Source organism: Rhinichthys klamathensis, unplaced genomic scaffold, assembly GCF_029890125.1.
Source record: "Rhinichthys klamathensis goyatoka isolate OS25496 unplaced genomic scaffold, OSU_Roscu_1.1 h1tg000296l_1, whole genome shotgun sequence".
NCBI lineage: Eukaryota > Metazoa > Chordata > Actinopteri > Cypriniformes > Leuciscidae > Rhinichthys > Rhinichthys klamathensis.
This window is the reverse complement of record NW_026606815.1, coordinates 2,031,987-2,055,411: the sequence shown is the minus strand read 5'-3', so window position 1 is coordinate 2,055,411 and position 23,425 is coordinate 2,031,987. Positions and strand designations below refer to the sequence as shown.

Below are 23,425 nucleotides of genomic sequence, written 5' to 3'. Positions count from 1 at the left end.
ACATCTCAAATGACAAATTACACAACACTGCCGTTGAAGCAAACAACACTAACCTGCTTGGTAGTCATACAACGCTCTCACACGCAGAAGGCTTTCTGGTGATGACTAGAGTAAGAAGGAAGAAAATTTTGTACTGCTGAATTGTTTAATCACATAAAGATGTATTATGGGTCATGATGTGTGGTGTTGTATGTACTTCGCCATTCTCAGTCACCAACTCTGCTTGGATTTCATCTAATTCTTCCTCCTCACGATTAACCGTGTAACAGAACCGCTCAGGTGTGCTGTGCTCAGATACATCAATATCCTCTACTTAAAAACAAAACAAGGTGTAAAACTCATCATTCATGTATTTATATATATATATTGACCACACAAGAGACAACAAAACTAGATAACTTAAGTCTGAAATACAACTTTTGCCCTGAACTGCAGTCCGGAGAAGTCAGTCCTACTTCCTGACAGTCAGCTCCAGTCTGCAGAATTTGGGCAGTCAAGAGTTGACAGATTTCCCAGAATATCGCATAGTTTATGATGTGCACAAACATTTTGTTTTAGCTTCCGTCCAGTCAGAGCATATCAAACATGTCTGATATTTTGAGTCGATTTTAGAACATTTCGATTTTTCATTTGTCATGATTTTGTTGTGTTTGGAACAACTTACCTCCAATTAGCTCAGGACCTGTACCATTCAGTGGTCTGCCACATTCAGATTCATCTTCTTCAGTCATCAGATCATACTCTGATGTGTTCACACACGACTCTGAACACACAGCACAAGAAACATGTCTTAAAAACCTTAAAAACATTCTGCATTTCTTCACGTCACATCTGTGTTCCCATCACCTGGGCTTTTTGGTAGGTCTTCCTCAACTTCATCATCTGAGATCGGTACCACGTTTCTGGGCATGTGGTTGACATTAGGGTGGAATTCCTCAGATTCTGCTTCATCCTCAGACTCTGACTCATCAACCTCCACCAGGGAGCTGATGACACTCTTCTCATCCTCAGGCTTAAATTGTTCCTCTACGATTTTCACCGCTTCTTCATAGTTTGTGGTGATCACAGTATCTGAAGGTGGAACTGACATGGCTGAAGTTTCCTCTGGATCTTCTACCTCTTCTTCATCTTCATCTTCTTCGACCAGCACAGTCTTGACAGTGAAGTCCACTTCTGGTTCACACAGCATTCCAGAGCCAGTTACAAGCTCTGGAGGGAAGATATTGCCAAGATGAGTCATTCTACAAGACCATTTTCAACCATTTAGACCCAAGTAAACTTACCCGTATTGTGCCGTGGGTTATCAGAGAGTGAAGCTGGAAAACGTTCTGTTGTGACAGCGAGTTTCTCCCTGCTAACGTCATAGGTGCAAGATTCTGACTTGTCGTGACTATCCAGCAGCTTTGGAGACACAGGGGAAGCGGAATCGTGTACAGGGGCTTGAGGAGGTGGCCGGCTGGGAGGTGACGACTGGGGTGGAGGGGGTCTGGTGACAGGTAGAATGAGTGGGAGCGACACCGGTGGGACAGAGCGTGGGGAAGGTGATGGGGAAGGAGATGTTTCAGGATGCTGTGGTGAGGGGATCATCTGGTAGGGTGGACTAAGTGGGGATGTTGGACGTTTAAGGGACGTGGAATGGGTGCGTGAGAATGGAGACCTTGCAGAGGGACTGTGTGGGGATGTGGGACCAGAATAGGAGTTGGCCCTCTCAAAGATGAAGGCTGTGTCTGTCAAACTGCGTTGGTAGCGACGGAATGGAGATTTTCCTGAGGACCAGAACATAAGTCAAAAGAACCTCAAAAAAATACAATGAACACTGTAAGTTGAAAAAGTCCAGGCATTGTGGGTTTCTAAAGGCCTTGTTTACCTGATTGTGGTGATCCAGGGCTTGAAGAATTTTGTGAGGATGCGGATAACTGCCTAAAAAACTCCCTGGGATTGATGCTGCGCTGGGAAACAAGTACTGCTGCCTCCTACAGGACAAAAGAAGAAGCATTGTTCAATCCAGCAATGTGTTTGTGTTGATAAAGGAATAGATATGAATGGGCCTTAAAGCAGAGGTTCTCAACTGGTTTTTCTTCAGGACAGATTACAATGCACATAAAGTGATGACCCAACCAAAATTCTTTAGGGTGCAAAATACACTTCAATTGGTTACATGCTTTCGGCAGTTTCACCACACAAAACACTTAAATCATGCTTATTCTTGTTGCAAGTTAAAAGGTTCGTTCACCCAAAAATGAAAATTATCCCATAATTTACTCACCCTCAAGCCATCCTAGGTGTATATGACCTTCTTTCAGCCAAACACAATCAGAGTTATATTAAAAAACATCCTGGCTCTTCCAAGCTTTATAATGGGTGTGAATAGTAAATGAGATTTTGAAGCCCAAAAAAAGTGCATCCATCCATCATAAAAGTAATCCATATGGCTCCAGGGGGTTAATAGAGATGCATGCGATGCATTGTGAAGCAAAGCAATGTAATTTTGTAAGAAAAATATCCATATTTATAACGTTATAAGCTAGAATCACTGGCTTCCGTGCACAAGTTGAGTTCCGGCGGAAGAGTGAACTCTGACCCGACGCATGACGTATTGACGAACGCAAAAGCACAGAGGATAGAGCAAAACAAAACACTGGTCTTGAATTAGAAGTCTAAAATGAGAATGTTTAAAAAGAAATGTCGGAGGAGCTTGCTTGAGTTTGTTGCCCAGCTCTATTTGTTTGAACCGCGAGAGGCGTCTACTCTCACCTAAGCTTACGCTACTCCTACATCCTACATCACACGCCGGACCTCAACTCTCTCGTGAACGCGGACATACATTATCGGAAGCTAGTGATTGCAGTTTATAAAGTTAAAATTATGGATATTTTTTCTTACAAAAACACATCGCTTCGCTTCAGAAGGTCTTTATTAACCCCCTGGATCCGTATGGATTACTTTAATGATGGATGGATGCACTTATTTTGGGCTTCAAAATCTTAGTTACCTTTACTCCCATTATAAAGCTGGGAAGAGCCAGGATATTTTTAAAATAACTCTGATTATGTTTGGCTGAAAGAAGAAAGTTATATAGGATCACCTAGGATGACTTGAGTATGGGATAATTTTCATTTTTGGGTGAACTAACCATTTAATGTAGTGTAGCCTGGGTAATACTTTCTTTTACACTTTTACCTTGCACAAAATACCATCAAGTTTGATTGGAAGCAGCAAGATAAGGAAGTGTTTCTCTCCTCCTTTTAAAAGCTAATCATTATTTTTTTATTACGATAATAGTGAATCATATGGTTCTTTTTTCATTATTTATTTTTTTCTCCTAAGAACAACTGCATTACAGTACATTATTGCAGGAATACACAAAAAAAACTAAAGTAAAGCCAACAAAACAGTGTTTGGAACTTATGATCTAATAGATTGTAATAATAAAGTTTCAAAAGACAGAGCGAGAGTAGTTTATAAACCCTAGTGTAGTTATTGTAGTTAAGAACTACACTAGATTTACTTCAGGTTGTACAGTCAGAATATGGATGATTCACAAAAAGAGAAAAACTAACTGCTGCTTTCTCAATGGACTCGCTGCGTCTAAGTCGGGCCCTCATGTCCTCCTCATGCTCTCTCTGCTGCTCCACCTGTCGATTGCACGAAGAACCCAACGTCATTACAGGATATGACTACATGATCATTTACCCATATGCAGGTTCATTACCATGTTTAAAAGCTTACAACTTTTTCAAATCTCAGTAAAAGAAACTGAATACACTTATTAACGCACTCACCCATTTCACTTTTTCCTTATTTTTAGCCTTTTCCTCAAGCTGAGCCTGGATCCTCCTGAGAAAAAAACAACAACAACAGGAAGGTAAAGCTGAAGGAATGAATTCTCCTTCCGACAGAAGTGGTTTTTGATCAGGTGGACAGCGCAAACCTTTGTTCTTCAATCATCTGTAGCTTTTCGTTCATCTTTCTGTCTCTCTCTTCAGCCTCTTTTTTCTCCTTTAGAACTCGTTCTCTCTCCCAGCGTCGTCTGTCTTCTACAGCCCTCCGACGTTCTTCCTCCTTTCTCTCCTCCTCCTCACGCTAAAACACATCATATTACACAGATTTGTGATACATTGCATCTGAATAGAACTTTTCATAACTGGAGTCTGAACAAGAAGTTTGTGATAAACAAACTGATTATAATATAAATTATTACACAGCTATCTTGATTCTGGTCAATTGCAAATATTAAACTTAAATCAAATATTTTTGTATAAGGGCTGGTTGACTGTACATTATTCCTTACTGACATGGCTGGGATATTTCTATTAATAGTATTGTTTTTGAGGAATCTTGCTTGATACATTTGAATTATTTTTGGTCTTTTGTTAAATATTGGCAAAATCTGCAGCATTATGGGGATGTTTGGGAAAGTGCAGCAATGAACATAGTTGAAGCTGTACCTCTGCACGTGCCCAGAAGGAGTCTCTGTTAATCCGTCTCATCTCCATGGCAGCATTTGTCTTCTTGTAGTTTGTGCCCTGTGGGTGTGGCACACAAATGCAACAAAACACCCAAAACATCAATGAGAGACAATTAGACCACGTCCCTTAAGTGCATCAATAAATTATACTGAGAAGCAGACTTCTTCTATGTTAATGAAGGAAGCCCTTGTATTCAGCAAAGTCTTTTTTTTTTTTATGGTAATTTACCACAGTCTCCTCCTTATCCATTGCCCTTGAGGGTCTCCTCAGTTTCTCCATTGGAGGTCGAATCTTTGCAATAGCAGCCATAATCTGCTCCTCTGTCACCTCATCTTGCTCCGAGGCTGTAATAAATACTTGAGCCTCCTGTGATGACACAAACATCAAGAGATAAAAAATAATGACCACATCGTTGAAGCTGTTCCATATGAACACACTTAGCTAAGTAAGATAAGTTTGCATCTCAATGTGTCTGCTGTTTTATTGCATTTAGAATAAGAACTGACTGTTAATCTGATAATATTCTGCAAAATTCGATTTTTCTCTGTATCTATGTAGACAACAAATACAGAGCTACAGAGTATTTTTCTCCGGCATCATCAGCTTTTATACTATTAGTAAAAGTTAGCATATACAAGGATAGAAAGCGATTCACATTATTCTCAGTGTGTATTTTAATATTTGGCCTATTATAATATTTATCTGGCCTGTTGCAAAACAGTTTTACACACATTTTTACAGTAAACATGCAAATTTACTTTGTTAAGAACAATTTTAATATAATGAATTAATTAATAAAAAATAGTGATAACTAAATATCAGTGAAGGACTTGTAATGGCATATACGAGAACAGACTATGGGTCGAAATTATTTTCATTTGTATATCAGAGGAAATAAGAATGTATAGGCCCAAAACTAACATGTCTGTATACTACATTTTCCTGTCATCAGCATCAATCTACAGCTCTGAGGTCACTGAGATGAAGATCCATTGAGGATTTATGTGGTTAATCGCTGCTCAACAAAACACCTCAGATCACTAACTGAATATAGTGTAAGATAGAGTGATCTGGTTTATGGGAGAGAAGGAAGGGAGTAGAAAAGCAATGAAATAGACATTGTGCCGGAGGGCCTTGAGAGTGCAGGATTGGGCTCCAACCCAACAAAACCCACAGCTTTACAATGGATTACCACACTGTTACATTCAGCCCTCTTTCCACATTTCTCTGAAACGCACAAGAACTTGAACGTGTCAGGACCAATTTGTTCACTCGTTGCTTTTTCTGTGACTGAAATGACTTTATCTACAGAACATTAGGTTGAATTCTCCTCCCTTTTATCTCTTTTTCTGCTCGGGAGGAGTTAAATGACTTAATTATCTGTTATTACTTGCTTTAGATGAGCCCCTTGACATGCAGTTAGCCCCAGGGCTTTAGCGGTGATGACAGTATGAACAGCACTGAGGATAGATGCTCTCCCATACACACACCTCACACCTGCAGCTGACAGCACTTACATATCTGATCTCAGATCACACTCCATCAACCAGAAAACAAAAATCACAAACCATCCACTTTATTTTTCAGGAAAAAAATGAGGTGGCCATTTGTAATTTTCCCGTGTCTGGCTTCCGGTGTCATTCGCTCCCAGTTATTTTTAGCAGTACAAAACAGCTTGTTATGCTGCTTGATATTGCAAAACTGGTATTTCTTACCATACTATTTTAATGTAGTGTCTTAATTATAAACACGCTGGTTTGTAGCGCAAACAGTTTTACAGTTTACTGCACTTTAAAACTTTCTTCTCGTTATTTCCCAATAGCGGCTAATAAATCGGAAGTCTCGCACATTCACAGGAAACACCTTACTTCCGTGTTGAAAAATAAGGTGGATAGTTCAAAGTAAGTTATAGTTAGTTCAACGTCTAGGTCAAAGGGTCATTAATATATATACAGTATATTTCTGTTTTTGAAAGATTCATTAAACCGATCAAAAGTGACAAAGACATTTATAATGTTACAAAAGATTTTGGAATCTCTTTGGAACTTTATTTGAGGAATCCTAAAAAAAAAACATTATCCCAGTTTCAACAAAAAATATTAAGCAGCACAGCTGTTTTTAATGTTGATTATAATAAGAAATGTTTTTGAGCATTAAACCAGAATTTTTGAATGATTTCTGAAGGATCATGTGACACTGAAGACTGATGAGTAATGATGCTGAAAATTCAGCTTTGCCATTACAAGAATATTTTACAATATTACTGTTTTTACTGTATTTTTGATCAAACGAATGCAGCCTTGGTGAGCATAAGAGACTTCTTTCAAAAACAACCTGAAAATTGTCAACAGATTAGAGATAATATATTTACAGTTCCCTTTATCAAAGCAAAATAAAAATCTGTTGAAGTTTACAACATACCCCTGCTTGAGAATTGTTAGTCTAAGAAACATACATCTTATAATCTTGATGTTTGCTATTCATAAACTGCTGTGAAACTAGTGATTAATGGTTATCATTGATTACATTGACTAATGTATATTATCCACCGAGATGACTCATTTACAATTTGTTTTAAGCCCTAAAGAGCTGACTAGTCATTCTGCACACATGACAGCCCTTACTAGCACAGACTCGTCATGAAGAGACAATACAAAGTGTGAGTGATAAATGGAGAAAGCAGGGAGGAGAAACTGGAGGGATTTAGACTTCAATGTTGCTCATCTTATTACTGATACTCTGAAGGCACATCTCAGAAGCCAACACGTACACTATGATAAATGAGTTTGGCTTTTACATTTGGTTCAGTTCCCCATGACTGAATGTCTTTGGAGACTAGGCCTGGACTAGAGACCGGGGGGGGGTGGGGTGTTATTGATCCTAAAGGGATATTCCACCCAAAAATTTAAATTCTGTCATTATTTACTCATATCATTCCAAACCTGTAAGACTTCTGTAGAAGAATTCTTCATATATCAGCTTTTTAATGTTTTTGTCCATACAATGAGAAATTCATACAGGGTTGGAAAGATATGAAGGTGAGCAAATGATGACAGAACTTTCATTTTTGTTTGAACTAAACAAAAAAACGGTAACACTTTATTTTAAGGTGGCGTAGTTACACGTTACTACATGTACTATAGTAATAACAGTAAATTATGCATAATTACAAGTAACTAACCCTAAATCGAACCCTAATCCTAATCGTATCTCTACAGTAAGTACATATAGTACTTAATAATTAAGTAATTAATATTACTCAAAACTTATTTGAGTAAGTACAATGTAGCTACGTCACCTTAAAGCTGCAGTCCGGAACTTTTCCTCTTTGTCGCCATCTCTCTGTTCGAAATCTGTAACTGCAGTGATTCGCGGAATTATCATCTTTACGTGGGTTGTAAATCGGCATGAAACAGCGCGGATGAACACAGTGCTTTGAGGCGAGTGCTGCTGTCAGTCACCGCGCTGTGTGGATATAATGTCATACAGAATCACAGATTCACTTTTTGAAAGTTTGACCAACATAAGAATTTTCATAAGAAAATGTCTTCTGAACAAGTAAGTAAAATCCATTTTTGTTCTGACCAACTAAGGGGGAAAAAGCATTCGACATGATAAGCTTCGTTAGATTTAATCAACGTGATTTACAGCAACCGTGCAAATTATAGCCTACTTTGTTCTCAAATTGTTCATGTTAACAACATCAGCATTGCGTGACTAATGTTAAATTTAATGTGTTTTATGGTTACCTGTGTAGTTCAGAATTCATATTCTCCATAATAGCAAAACGAGAAAGGCACAACAAAGGAAACTCCATAACTGTGTGAATTAAGAAAACGTACTGTTACACGATTGAACTATTGAAATGTCTTACTTAATTGTTCAGCAGAAAAAAGCCGTCTCTTCTTCCGTTTTGAACCCCTTCAAAACACGGAGTTCAAGCACTTTTCAAAAGCCCCGCCGATGTTTAAATCCTTGTGTTTGCATGAGACGGTTTCTTTCTCTTTCTCTAGCCACCTTAAATCCGAAGTACGAAGTCTTTTGGGTTTTATAACTGCTGAATCTCCAGTTGACACTGATGATTGTTGTTTGGATCTTTCTGGATGCCATAAGTTTAATTATGTAAAGCGCTGCGAGAAAAGCCTATACATCTAAACATCTCGTCACGCGCAGTATAGCCGGCTATAGCCGAAACTCCTTCTTTATGTGTACGGGTGTGACGTCATGACGCAAAGACATGCTCGAATTTCCCGCGGAAACCCACCAGTACCACTGGAATTAAAATCATTATTACAAGCTAACCGTTTTGAATCTAGCTATGGCAAGCAGATAGTTTTGACCACTGGCAGAATAAGTTTTTTTTTTATATAATTATTTTGGATTATTTTTAACTTAAAAAAGTTACGGACTGGAGCTTTAAAATAAAGTGTAACCAAAACATCTGCCAGCATAACTGAAAGAAACACGAGGACATGCATCTGTGGAGTGTCTGTGAATCAGAACGTTTTTCACATTCGTCGTCGACTATGGCTTTCCTGCTGTGTCCAACTGGAGATTTTGCAGGTCCCTCAATCCAAATTTAGAAAGTATATCATTAATTTAGAAGAATACTGAGGCAGAACACTGTAAATGCCTCTGACAGCTTGTCTCCGGCTGTCTGATTTTATCCCATACAGTATGTGCTCTAGTTGGTTTGGGGGCTCAGCCTCTCCCACGCTATAAAACTTAATTGCTGACCCTACATAACCTAACAAAGTTCGTTTGCTTGAACAAGCATCAATCAACACAGAAATAACCCTACAAGATCTAAATCCGAATGAAAATATAATAAAAGACACTTTTGTAACCCACTCGTGCTGACATTTATCACACACAAACACGCATTGTGGATGAACAACACAATACAAGGTCATAAAGTTGTCGATTTCAAAAGAGAGAGAGAAACACTGAGAATTGAATAAACAGCATTCTTGGCATGCCTGTGGAGCTGACTGGGCAATGTCTTTATAAGGCATTAAAAATGTCCCAGACATTAAGTATGTTTGACGATCTCATACAACCATCCGAAAAATATGGAAATGTTAAAGCAACATCGCCTGGGTGGTGAAGTAAATAAATTCACAGACAGCTTCAAGAGACACGCACATATACAGTATATCCAAGAAACATAAAACATCCTCAACGCCAAAATCACTGCTGAAAATAAAAGCACATTTTATATAACAAACACTTTTAACCTTTTCCTTTCCTTAGGAATTTCTCTCTCCCTTAAATTTCCGCTCTTGTCAGTCAGTCTGTGTGGTGCCTGTCAGTGGCACTGCTCGGCTGTTCAGGAGAACAATAGGGCATGACACGAGAGGAAGAGTTTACTACAATAAGAGCTGGCACAAGCTGCTAGCCATCACTTCACCGATACTAGCGAAGGAAGGAAACCATTTACAACAGGGAAATCTCAGAATAAAGCAGAGGAGTGCATTTGTACACATATTAGGAGGGTTTGACATTTCAGAATTGTGAGCCTTTTTTACATCTTCCACCCATTCATTCAAATAGGCACAACACATGAGTTTGTCTTAACCCTTTAATGGCCTCTCACCATTCGGTAGAGCATGTTGAGTTAACAAAAACACTGCACTCAACTCATTCTGACTGATCACTCGGGTTCTGTATGTATATAATACAGGTCAATGCATAATGAAATGTGGACTTAATAAATCTAAATAATAAAAACTTGGGTCTGTAAAAAAATTAATATTGTTTGTTGTATTATTGACCCGAGGATATACAAAATGCATTATTATCCATTTGTTCAAACAAAGCACCAATGTAAGAAAGATACAATCATATAAAACAGAAAAAAAGAGAACGTTGATATCTGATCAGAGGTTATGACTAGACAAGTCTAACAATCTCAATATGTAATTCACATTGCATATTTCTCAATGCAATCGTAAACGCCTAAAGGATGAGAAACTATAACTGCAGTACAATTTATGTGTATGTTTATGATGACTTCCAATGACATTCATTCTCTGTATGTTTTCTATACAGCTTTAAGGGAAGTTCCTTCACAGAGAGATGAAGAGAGAGAGAGCAGACGCCCTACAAAAAAGGATGCAGGACATTCTACAGCCATACAAACACAGGATGTGTACAAGAATGAGACAAATCTCTGATGTATGAGGGAGAGAAACACATTATTTTACTCACTCCATTTCCAAATGCTTCCAAATGTAGTTGCGGCACTATATACTTTATGATTAATGAAGGTTTTCTACAATATAATGCATTTATTAAACTTAAGTTTAAAGAGTTTTATCTATGAAGGATGTCAGAAGAATCATCCAAACAAGTAAAGTAACTAGCTCAATATAGTTCTGCTGTGATTATATGAACTTTCCTCAAGAACTGTATTATGGAAGCCTAGTCGTGGGCGACTGTTTCTTTTGTTTGTTTTTTTTACCTTGAAGAAGGCCTTGATGGCAGGCAGATGGCTGTCACATTCAGTTCTGCGATGCTCATCCACACTATCACCAACCTGTTTTATGTAGACAGAAGAGACTGTAAGATTTCTAAGATAAGTGACAGTGCCATGATATTTAAGAGACTTAAGCTTTCAAATAATCAAAATAAAAACACAAATAGTATGAGACATATAATGTAGTGACACCTTTAAATATCCACAAAACTCAATACACACTGTGGTTCAAAGTTTGGAGTCAGTACAGTTTTTTATGTTTTTGAGAGAAGTCTCTTATGTTCATCAAGGCTGCAATTATTTGATCAATAAAACAGTAATAAACTGTTTTCTATTTTATTTTAAAAAATGTACTTTATTCCTGTGATGGCAAAGCTGAATTTTCAGCATCATTCCTCCAGTCTTCAGTGTCACATGTTCCTTCAGAAATCATTCTAATAGTATTATAAACATTGAAAACAGCTTAATATTTTTGTGGAAACCAGGATACCTTTTTTTTTTTTTTTTTGATAAATCAAAATAAAAGATTCAAAAGAACAGAATTTATTTGAAATAGAAATGTTGTGTAACATTAATATTATAGGTCTTTACTGTCACCTCAATTGAATGCATCTTTGACTATGAATTTCTTTCGAACTATGAATTTCTTTCAAAAACAATTATATACAAGGAATTAAAATCTATTTTAAACCTGTAACAAACTACTTTTCTGGTGCATCTAGACCTTCTATAGAATCAGATTTCTGTACTGTGTGTGTGTGTGTATGTGTGTGTGTGTGTGTGTGTGTGTGTGTGTGTGTGTGTGTGTGTGTGTGTGTGTGTGTGTGTGTGTGTGTGTGTGTGTGTGTGTGTACCAGTCTGGTTTACAAGAATGTCTCTTCTGCAGTTAACTGGTCACTGAGACCACCCCCCTCCCCTCCTCTGTACAATGCCTGACTGGCTACAGATGGCACCTCTGACCCCAACAACAACATTCCCACTTCTCGCCTTAGCAACCAGATCCACGATGGATATTAGAAAGGTTCCCAGAATGCTTCTTTCCGTCCGTATTTGAGCTCCTTCAGTTACTGAAGTCTGAAGGTCAAAGCTCTTTTGTGAAGTGAAGCCATTGACACGTCTCATCAACAGGAGCCTCACATCCACCGCTTAAATACGGACTGTTTAAAGATGCGGCAGCTCCAACCAATGAGGAACCACTTCAGGCTCACACCCCATGGCAACATCCAATAGGAGCAAAGTATAAAGTTCTAACATCCAATCAGAACAAGGCAAAATGACCTCATCCAGAAGTATTTGTTATAAGAGCTACAAATGTTTGAAGCCCCCCCCCCCCCCCCCCGATAGAAGGGGAAAGGCAGACTTTCCATCTAAAATTTAGGATATTGTCAATTTGCAGTTTATGTAAAGAGCTGAGAGAGCTCAGCCGCTTCATTTCAGTGTAGTATGTCTGCATGCATTTTGTATGGCTGAAATAAACTGATATAAACATACAGATTCTTCATGTGAACTTACCCAGCAGACCATGACAATCTGTGGTTGTCCTGTTTCTGTCAGTCCCACCCTGCAGAGGCCATACATGAGCCTGCTGTTGTGAAATTTCCCAACCAATTCTGTCAAACCTCCAGCTGGCAGATGAGAGAGAGAGAGAGAGAGAGAGAGAGAGAGAGAGAGAGAGAGAGAGAGAGAGAGAGAGAGAGAGAGAGAGAGAGAGAGAGAGAGAGAGAGAGAGAGAGAGAGAGAGAGAGAGAGAGAGAGAGAGAGAGAGAGAGAGAGAGAGAAAAAGAGAGAAATAAAGGGGGAAGGGAAAGACTAAATTAAAAAGGTCCAAAGTGTCTTCATCAAATATTGACCACATGAAAGGAAAAGCATCAGCCACCATGAAACACTTGCATTCTTTTACCAGATTATCATGATAATCTACAAAGAACAGGATTGTTCTGATGTACTGTAATAATAAGCAGAGCCGGTATATTTTCCTGCACTCAAGTGAGATTTTTCTGCTTCATCTGATATTAAGAGGAACCGTGTTGGCAGTTCAGCCTTAATTGGTAATCCTCTGATTTAGCAGCATTTAACACATGAATGTTGCATGAATGCCCTTAGACTGAGCTTTTAAAGTGGCTCAAATAGTGACTGTCCACATTTTAAGCGACCTTGGTTTTGGATGTGTTTTTTCCATTCATTTTCTCCATAGGATTTTCAAAAACTCAGCACACATGCTTAGGACATTATTTAGGAGTAGTTGGCTTGTAGGGTCCTGGGTATAAGGCTGAACTGGGACATGTCCCAATTCCACTCCCCTTCTCTCACCCCTACTTCCCTGTCTATCCTCCTGTCCTATAAATAAAGGCAAATAATCCCAACAATTCTATAGGGAAAAAAGACAAATGTCCAAGCATGTTTAATGTGTTTTATGAATGAACTGTGTCATTCTCATCCCAGACATAATGCACTCCAAACCTTTTGACCAATGACTTTGAATATTCGTTGAATTTAAAATTAAAATCCACATTTGAATGCAAAAACGGAGCATTCGAATTTTAGGTGCATCCGCCAGCCTTATTAGTGGTGAACAAGATGCGCGACGATAAGAGTCGTTGCATTGTAAAGATTCTGTTAGCCTGTCCAGTTTAACCGATTAGATGTTCATTCAAAACATTGCAGAATAGAGAAGCTCAATGCGGAGAAGATCTTGGTTGAATCAAAACCATAACTAAGCCGGTCACACAGAACGCTTTTTATGAGCTCCTTTTCAATTGTTTTCTATGTAAAACATGCACTAGACGGACATCTTTGACCGTTGCACTCGAGTCTCGCACAAAGGAGCCGCATGTTTAGAAAGCCACGATATGTTAAAAAGTTCGACTTCTAAAAAACTCTCGAGACTGAGGGGGGATTTTTTTCTACTGCATCTCATGTTTTTAAATGCAAAAAAAAAAAGTACTCTGTGTGATCGGCACTTTGGCTCTTATTATTAAACTATGCATAAATAAACAATATTTTTATGCCATTTACAAAATTATATTGGATTTATAACATATGTTATATGCTTTGCTTTGAATAAGCAATTTAATGCAGTAAATTAATATTTTGTTCATTGCGCCCTCAGGAGACAAGAAGCTCTTTTTTTCCCTAACTGAAATTATGCCTTTTAAATTTGAATATAATTAGAATATTGGTAATATTTTAGTATAAAATTCTAATTTAGTTTTCAGCCATTTCGACAGCCCTAGAGGATTAAAGAAATGTATGGTGACTGCACTCACAAAGAGCAATTTCTCAAAATATTTTAGAGCTAAGCATTTATATTCATCAGAAATGTCCATAACCTTTCCATGATTTATAACACTGATTTTAATATTTTATTATTTTCCTTGACTTTTACAAACCTAAAATAATTGTCCTGATATTTACATGGCTGTAGAAACTAAGATAATAAAACTATGGACAACAAGCCAGTGATTATAAGTATAAAATGAAATATAATTATAATAAAATATTATATTTAAATATTATTATATTTAAATATAATAAACATCCAAATAGATTCAAATAGATTTGATTATGTCATTCGCAATGCTTTATAGGAGTGGATGGCCACTGTTGAGCTCTTTTGCTGTTATTCCCGTTTCCATGGAACTTTCTCAAATTAGTGAAAATCATATTAGAATTATGTAGTGTAGTTCTTTACGTGAAAATCTGCAAATAAACCAGTTTGTTTTTTGTTTTGTTTTTTAAAAAACAGATTTACTGATTCGCTACTTTATTGAGCATTGGTAAAAAAAACCTTGAAAACACAAAAAGAAAGAGTCATTGGAAGGAGTCTTACCTCCTGAATCTGTGAGTTTAAGATTGTTGGTCACTCCCTCATATGCAAATAAAGCCCTGAAAAAGACAAAGAGTGAAATACATCAGTATATTACAGTGGAGGAAAAAACAACAGACCACATTTCAGAAACTGGTGTTGATAGACTTAAGTTACAAGATTTGTTGAAACCAGATTTTAACAACCTCCTGAAACTGACCATATCAAGGTCGTGCTGATAGCAATTCAAGATGAGGCAAGTGAAAAGTCAATATATCAATAGTAGAGACCCCCGACCTTGCACAGTCTGAAAGAGATCACGGGCCCTCCTTGCATTCCTCAGCCAAACAAAAACCACATCCTCACTTACTTACGTCATCTTAAAATGCAGTAAGTGGGCTTAGGCATGAGGACCATGTGTGCATTGTCCATCCGTTTTATCCTACACATTCACGCCATCCTAGAATGCTCCAGATATTGGACATGTATTGTGCATACCCAGCACTAACCCCAGTAAACCTACCAGGCCCTGTGGGGTAATGTACCAAATGTTCTCAGAACAGAAATGTTATCTATCACTCTTTCTTTGTTTTTGCTCTTGCTGTTTAGTTTTCTGATTTGCAGAAAAAGTCCCTCAGGAACTTAATCAGAGTAGATGCCCGCTGTCGTTGCCTATGACTTTTCACATTGTTAGTTAGGCTCTAATTTTGACAGACACAAGTCAAGACTTGTAACCGAATGTTCTTTGGGGCTACTAGCTCTAATAACAAGTGTAATTGCAGTGTATGAAATCGCAAAACACCATTTGAACCCAGGTCACAGCTGTCTGTGGTTATGTATCATTCATAGGCTGCACTGGGACTATTACTTGGAACTGCGGCTGAGAGAAAATAATGGAGTTTGTATCAGGGCCACCCGGCCACACCAAAGCAAATAGTGAAATGCAGGTGGGGCACTCGGTTTCTGAGATTAATAAGACTTTAGGTTTAGTGCAATTGAAGTGCAACACTGCATTTGTTGGGATGGTCCATACCCAGTTTCTTTGCTTAAGGGTAACTATTAGTGAAACATCTGAAGGGCTGAATGGGGATCACAGCCTGTAATGCTTTTGGGAGGGTTCCCGTCTGTGACTTCGGTGTTGTGAGACTTCTTGTTTGAAACGGCAGCTGATGAAACTGGCACTCGAAGACACATTCATATGGATTTCAATTCCCATTCAAAGCACAATAAATAATTTTGGGCATATTCTGTGAGGAAAACTTCATGACTTATATTATGATGAATTTTTCACCGTTTCAGCCTCTCCCTCGAAGAAAGAAAAAAAAAACTTTTCGAAGAATTAGTCAAATGTAAAATATCAAGTAAATCCTATAATTGTATATAATAACATCCTGGCTCATGGATCAAACTGGTCCAGTAAGAGCTGGGAACATTTAATCGTCTCTCATGCCTCTTTTGCATCCATAATACACTTTGTCATTGTCATGGCTTGAAGTTCATTTCTGAAAACTCCTCCCTTGGATGCCTCATACGAGGAGATTATTTATTCACTTGTGGGGAGTTATAATATGTATAATGTAAATAGTATGAATACATATTATACATATATAATTTAAACATATGAATTGCTTGTAATATATTTTTTTTCTATTAAAGCTGCAGTAGGGAGTTTTGAGAAAACGTTGACTTAGCCTGAAAATTTTAACAAGCACAACTTACAGGTCCCACCCCCTTGCTCTGCTGCGCTACAGCCCTCCCTCCACAGCGGAGCCAGTCGTGAACGCGCAGGCTAGTAAACAGGGCCACCCATAACGGCGGATAAAAAGTTATATGGCACATTCACTAATAGGGACTAAACGTCAATAATATGCTTTACATTGACTATGGCCTGCCCATACTTTGACTACAAACTTGGTCCTCAAATCATTATGTATTTTGCAATAGCCTACATGTAACTTTATAACGTTGCACTCTTTCTATAAGTTATAAATAGCTAGTAAGATAACGTTAATATAACGGTAACTAACGTTACAGTATGTAAGTAATTATTCTAGCGATATATAATGCTAGATAAGGTGTGCTAGTACATTATTTCAGCAACATGACAAGCCAGTGAATTAGCAGGTTTCAATTGTTGCTTAGGAGAGTGCGTGACATTTTATCTACATGTTATGCGGCTAGAGTTTTGACACCGAGTCAATGGGCTCTGTGTAATTCTTTCTTTTTCGCTTGTTTATCGCCATCAGTCTTTTTCCTTTTACCTCTTTGTTTTATGAGCAGGTGTCACTCGAGAATTAGCAGTTTAGGTTGTTTCTCCGTCATAAGCACAGCTGCAGCACGCCGGCAATCTTGAGTTTGAGCGACGGCTCGCGCTGTGCAAGAGAGGGGTGTGATCAGCGCGTACACGAGCGTGATTGACACTGCTAAGACACTCCTCTCGGCTCTGATTGGTTGTTTCTGACCGGGAGCGTGTATTTCTTGCAAATGGCAATAGGACCACTAGGAGGAGCCAGAGGAGCTTGATTTTTACACAGATTATCTGTCTCATATTCTACTGTCAGGACATAATGACAGTTTTAGCAAATACATTTTTTCAAAAGTTACCTACAGCAGCTTTAATCCTATATACAAAATATAACGTTTTTTATACTAATTTAAATGAGTATTCAAAGTAAAATATGTTGAACAAACTTTAATTAAAAAGTAAAGTATTCAAATAAATACAACCCTTTTATACTCAATTAACTAAATATTCAACATAAACTTTAAAGTAAAACTGCAAGAAAAGGCCAGTGTTCTCAAATAGATTGGAAAAGGGGAGTATCTTTAACAGAAGTTAAGCAAATATGCAAAAATGTGATTTTATGAACAGCAACATGCAGAAAACTGCATATTCACACTAAACTCATCATGGATCCAATGAGTTGCATGAAATTGCTTCAAAGTGAATCGTACACCTTTTTTTGTTTTTTCTCAGTGTAGTTCATTTAAACACCTCTTATTTAGAATCCCCTTACTCTGTCCCCTGGAATGTACACTGAATGAGGATAATCTACACCAGCCTGTTGTCATCATGTCCCTATTGTCCTCAAAGCTTCTGATCTCTGGAAGCCTCCCAGATTGTGACCTCTGGGCTTTTGACTCAGAGCTCAGACACAAGCTACAACAACAGCCTGTTTCCCCTCATTAGAGTCTGTGTTCAACCAAACCAACCTACCAATCAGTCTGTAATTAGCATGTTGTGACATCATTGTTCCGGATCCTTCTACCAGCATGGGAATATATAAAAGGCTGAGAGAGTGATCGTAATGGGGGATCAGAGGCGTGCTTGTAACAGCTGTCTGTTAGGGTAACATGACACAAGTATATTATAAAGGAGAGCTTGCCAACGCAGATGCTAATAAAAGGTTTTCTTCCTAAATCTTCTGCTATGTCCTGGAGTTGACAGACATTTTCGTTAAAAATGAGTTAGGCTAATAAAGCCTGTTGTGCAATTAATCCAGCTAGTATCAATCCCAATTAAGCAAGAAAAAGTAGTTCACTCATAATGGCAGCTGGTACTTTGATCAAACAACACCACAAAATGATGCTTCAGTGCATTACGATTAACAAATGTGCATTTCATTTAGCAGCACACCTCCGGCGCACGCAAAAGTCCTTTGTGTATCTGGTCACTTTCAAAGCATGTTGTGCTGTGGCTAATTGGTTCATCTAAGGGTCAAGTCACATCCTGCTGCAATCAATGTTTTAAACATGCACCTCAGATAACAATGTATAGAACTGTTTTTATCTATGCAATAAAGACCACACACATTCTCATTGACATAGTAAATGAGCACAAACAGTCAGCACTTCACTCATTGTCTTTCAGGCATGGATTGCATCTCCATGGCGTCTATGACGTACTCTATTGAGCTAAAATACACATGCAGCTACAGTTGTTTTGCATGAACTGAAAGGACAGCTTTTGTTCTCATCAGTTACTCTCAGTCTTTCACTTTTCACATGAAACGTCTCAAAAATTCCACGTACTTGCATGATACAGTAATCATTTGTTGACAATGGGGAGAATTCACTAAACTAAGCCTCTTTTTGATAGCAGTATTTCAGGGCAAAAGTCTGCGTCTTATTCACTAACTATCAACAATCCAGTTTTTAAAGTCATCATGAAATGGATCATCTTTTCTTCCCTACAAATACAATCTTAAAATAAAGGTTCTTTATTGGCATGAATGGTTCCATGAAAGCTTTCAATTGCACAAATATAATGGTAAAGAGTTCACATCAAGAAAAAAAAGTTTATTTTAAGAATTGTTCACAGAAAAGTTCACCAAAATTGTTCTTTTAAATAAAGTCCAGACCAACTCAGTCTAGTCCTGTAGGATTTTAGAAGAGCTTGTCTGTAAAATGCTAAAAACAAAGCTGAGGAATCTAGGGGGAACAACATGCAACTGAGACCAAGAACTGACTGCAAGAATAATGCGTAAATAATAGTGTGACATGACTGTAAACAAACTCAAATAATGCTTAAAAAAACACTTCACCACGTCCCTTAATACAGTTCTTGAAATCAAATCTAACGCTGCACTAGACATTTCCTGCCGTCTGTAGTTAGTGGAGAGAGGTGTTGTCTGGAAGTCGTCTGGACCGTCCTCACCTCACACATACACACTTCCTGTGTCAAGAGTATGATGAGAAAAACACAAGCAGCCCTGTTCTGCAGTCCAGCCAGCTATGAGCTCAAGAACAGAGAATGAGGAATGGAGGGAGAAAGAGAAATACAGGTCATAAACAAATGAGGGTGAAAGAAAAGAGAGAGTAGAAACATGGGATGGCCATTTTAAGACAGACTTATAGGTGCATGTACTGTAGGTGTAACAATAAAAAAAAACTTTCAAATGGCAAATCTGTAGAGGAAATGAAATAAAATATTGTTTCATAAACGTAAATGTTCACTTTTGTTCATAATTCGCCTTTGGCTAAGCCCCGCCCCCCTTAGTTACTGTTGCTACGTCCGACAAACAAACTTCATCTGGGCTCTGATATCAACATGGCTTATGCTGTGACAGCTCTTCCTGCTGAAATTTTATCAAACTTTTATAAAGCAGCAAATAAAGTGTCCGATAGAAGTAGGCAAAAGGGGCTGCAATATGCGTTCGAAGGCTATCACGACATACAGGTGAAACGCAAGGAACAACAAGGCATCGAAATAGAGGCAAAAGCATACCGGTCACAGTCAAAAAATGAACCACCGGATATCCTCTTAATCGAGACGGAGGCTGGGACTAACAATATCAAGGAGCAACACTGTTCATGCAAAGCTGGGTAGGTCTCTATTCACTTCTATAATCGTTATTCCAAAGCAAACGGACTACGCGACTACACGAGTATCACATATTTATTAGCAGCGTGTGCTAGACGACACTTGTCAGGATTTGACTTCGGTTTTGAGAAGGGAAAAAAACGGACACCCCCCTCCAACCTCTCTGGGAAACGCGTATCTGTGTTACAAATGCCCCAGGCACAACGTTTAACCATATTTTTTATAAAACACTACGACGGTAATAGCCTGCCGAGACCAAAAATATGAGACGCCTGTGTTAAAGTCAATGGAGCGCTGTGAAAAAGTGTCGGACCACTGTGGGAGCTCGTTCTTGGCTGCGCTGTGATTGGTCAATCTACATTCTAGGGTGTGGCTTAGCCAAAGGCGAATTGTGGGGTCAGTAAGATTTGTTTTACAGAAATTAATACTTTTATTTAGCATTAAACTGGCCAAGTAACATTTATGTTACAAAATATTTTTATTTCAAATAAATGCTGTTCTTTTGAACTTTCTAATCATCAAATAATCGTTAAGCATTTTGTAATTGTATTTTACATTTTAAAAATATATTAAAATAGAATGTGTTATTATAATTATATTGCACCAATATTTCACAATATTACTGTTTTTATTGTATGTTTGACCAAATAATTGCAGCCTTGATGAGCATAGAGACTTCTTTAAAAAATGTGTCAGGTTACGCATGCAACCATGGTTCCCTGAGAAGTGGAACAAGACACTGCATCCTAAAACACTATGGGGAACCAGCACCAGCGTGACTGGTTTCTGAAGCACGCGTTTCAAAAGCAAAAATGTCATTGGCCAACAACAGTCCGTCCAACCGTGAGAATAAAGGGCAACCCTCTATAATGCAAGTAAATCCCTCGAATAGGGCTGGGCGATAAAACGATAACGATATGTATCGCGATAGACACGTGATCGATATCAATAAAAAATGTGTTCGATAAAACGTTCGATATTTTTTTTCTTCGTCGGAAGAAACCACAGGTTGCGAAGCAAGTTTGGTTGCATTATCAAAGGCACGCGCTCTCTGGTAACCTAGCAACATAGGGAGTGACACGCTCAGGCAATCATGTAACGTGTCAGTTTTGTTGCGCCATATCGTTGTCTCGTGCTGCTGGGTTCCTCTTCAGTAACCGGCGATTGATAAGCAGAAAATGAGTGCCCTTCATCTGCATGCCATGCAGGCTAGAGTTGCGAAACATTATTGGATAATTCGCTCTATTCGCGTTTGATGTGAACACAGCATAATGAACAGGCTGCGATTGCCAAGATTTCAATGCTGGAGTGTGTGTCTGTGTGTGTGTCCGACTCCGCGCGCGCGCGCGAGAGAGAGAGAGAGAGAGAGAGACACGCGGGCGCGATCGAACAGTGGAGACATAAAAACATACTCCGTCATTTTGTTAACACAGGACATCATTCAGTCTGCAAAGTGTTTACTTATATTTGTGTAGGCCTATACTCGCAATAAAACACAACATTGTGCTTTTGTCACACTGTATTTCTTGTCAAACTGTAACCTACAACTGTCACACACCGTTTTAAAAGCAAAACATATTTATCCAACCCTTTTTAAAACAGTCTGTGTGTTCCATCTTTTGGACATTCATCATATCGCATTGGTTTTCATTTCTTGTCCTCAAAACAGAGCACTAATCTGTTTATTTTTAAGTTACACATTGATTAAAAAAGAAAGTGAAATATGTTGGTAGATTATTTTATACGGAAATCAATTATTTATAATTCTGATGAGAATAAAGTTAGGGTTAATTAAAATTAAGGAAAACAAATATATTGATCTGAAATATAGCAAATTAATTTTAAATTCATTCAGGTACAATTACCAAACATATCTCATATCTATCTTTTTATTAGTTTAATTAATAAACCAATTATATAAAACTATTATCAGTGCACTATAAATAAACTGGTTCTATGCCTTTATTAATAAAACTTATTTAAAAAATACAAGGCTTAAGACATTTATAAAAATGCCTAATATATTTCTGTTTTGCTTTTTACTCCATTGTACCGAAATCGTACCGAACCGTGATGTCTCAAAAAAGAAATCAAGCAGGGGGCACGTACGATCACAACCCCCCACCACCCCCGTCCCGCCGCGCCACTGTCACCTTTTTTACTCTGAGGAGTTTGCCGGTCTGATTGTGAATTTAGACTTATGTTTACATTCTAATTATTTGAGTTTTCCATGGTTGTGTTGACATTTCTGTCTTGGGATTGTAATCAGAGGAAGGGTAAGTTTAAAATAAAAATGTTTAAATGTAATATATTTTTTCTCCTGGTCCTTATTTTAAATGGGTCATAAAAAAATCAATAATTATCGATATCGACCGATATGAAACACTGATATCGTGATACAGTTTTCAGCCATATCGCCCAGCCCTACCCTCGAACATGACTAAATCTTCACTCTGGGCAAATAAATAATGACTATCATTAGCCATTGGCTAATAAATTCTTAGATTGTACTCGCCAGTGTGTGTGATAGAGGCTAAGTATAAGTTTAGCATTGTATATTTTCACTCGCTGAACTAGCATGACGTAGTAGAATTATTATATTTTAATAATAATGACTATTTTCTATTACTATTGTCTTTTTTTAACAGAAACACTAAATGACCAACAATATCTTAAGCACCACCACCAGTCCTAAGTTCAGTTAAAATGACAAATATGCATTCATACATGGTTACCAAGTTTTTTTGAACCGTTGAACCGTTCGGTACGAGGCTTTCGGTTCGGTTTTCGGTACGCATTTTTAAACCGAACCATTTGAACCATTTTTTCCTGCCGACCAAAATTTAGTTATTTCAAATGTAAGCGCATTCATAATGTAAGAAACGCTGGCGTGACCACAACATTGCCCAACATCAAATGGCAAATGTAATGTACTAACATTACAGGGGAGCATTTTTTTCACTAGATTAACAAAATGCTCAAACCCTGTCTGACTTGAAGTAAAATGCTCAAACCCTGTCTGACTTGAAGTAAAATGCTCAAACCCTGTCTGACTTGAAGTCAGCATCTTGTGAGGCCAGCACTTCGCATTGCGTGGAGGACCCGAACAGAAGGTATCCCAGTAACAAGGAGTGCACCTCTCCACGTTAGCCCCATGCAGTCTGGGGATCACCCCAAACTCTCTTCTGGGAGCAGACGACCTGCTTACAGAACCACGAAGGCTGAGGCCAAGGCTTCAACCAAGCTATCGATCTCTGGAGTATATGAGTAAACTGCCTGCTTAGGGGATCCAAGTGGGGGAGTCAGTTTCTACTTCACTGCTTACACAAGGGAGCCACCTGCTTATAGGA

General features: G+C 38.2%; 1 protein-coding gene across 2 annotated transcripts in view; it reads right to left on the bottom strand.

The window, feature by feature from the left end:
• si:dkey-40c11.2 (drebrin-like protein) overlaps nucleotides 1-23,425 on the bottom strand; it is a 46,062-nt gene that overhangs the window by 322 nt on the left and 22,315 nt on the right. The window contains exons 2-15 of one of the 2 annotated variants that reach the window (XM_056270024.1): nucleotides 14,777-14,832; nucleotides 12,460-12,572; nucleotides 10,933-11,007; nucleotides 4,698-4,835; nucleotides 4,449-4,526; nucleotides 3,932-4,083; nucleotides 3,783-3,837; nucleotides 3,561-3,635; nucleotides 1,868-1,973; nucleotides 1,284-1,766; nucleotides 847-1,209; nucleotides 665-763; nucleotides 197-312; nucleotides 54-105 (exon numbers count right to left, since the gene is read on the bottom strand). In XM_056270024.1, the coding sequence (XP_056125999.1) occupies nucleotides 54-105; nucleotides 197-312; nucleotides 665-763; nucleotides 847-1,209; nucleotides 1,284-1,766; nucleotides 1,868-1,973; nucleotides 3,561-3,635; nucleotides 3,783-3,837; nucleotides 3,932-4,083; nucleotides 4,449-4,526; nucleotides 4,698-4,835; nucleotides 10,933-11,007; nucleotides 12,460-12,572; nucleotides 14,777-14,832 (1,961 nt within the window). The remainder of the gene's footprint in view (nucleotides 1-53; nucleotides 106-196; nucleotides 313-664; nucleotides 764-846; nucleotides 1,210-1,283; nucleotides 1,767-1,867; nucleotides 1,974-3,560; nucleotides 3,636-3,782; nucleotides 3,838-3,931; nucleotides 4,084-4,448; nucleotides 4,527-4,697; nucleotides 4,836-10,932; nucleotides 11,008-12,459; nucleotides 12,573-14,776; nucleotides 14,833-23,425) is intronic. The other variant, XM_056270025.1, reaches the window with a different exon arrangement.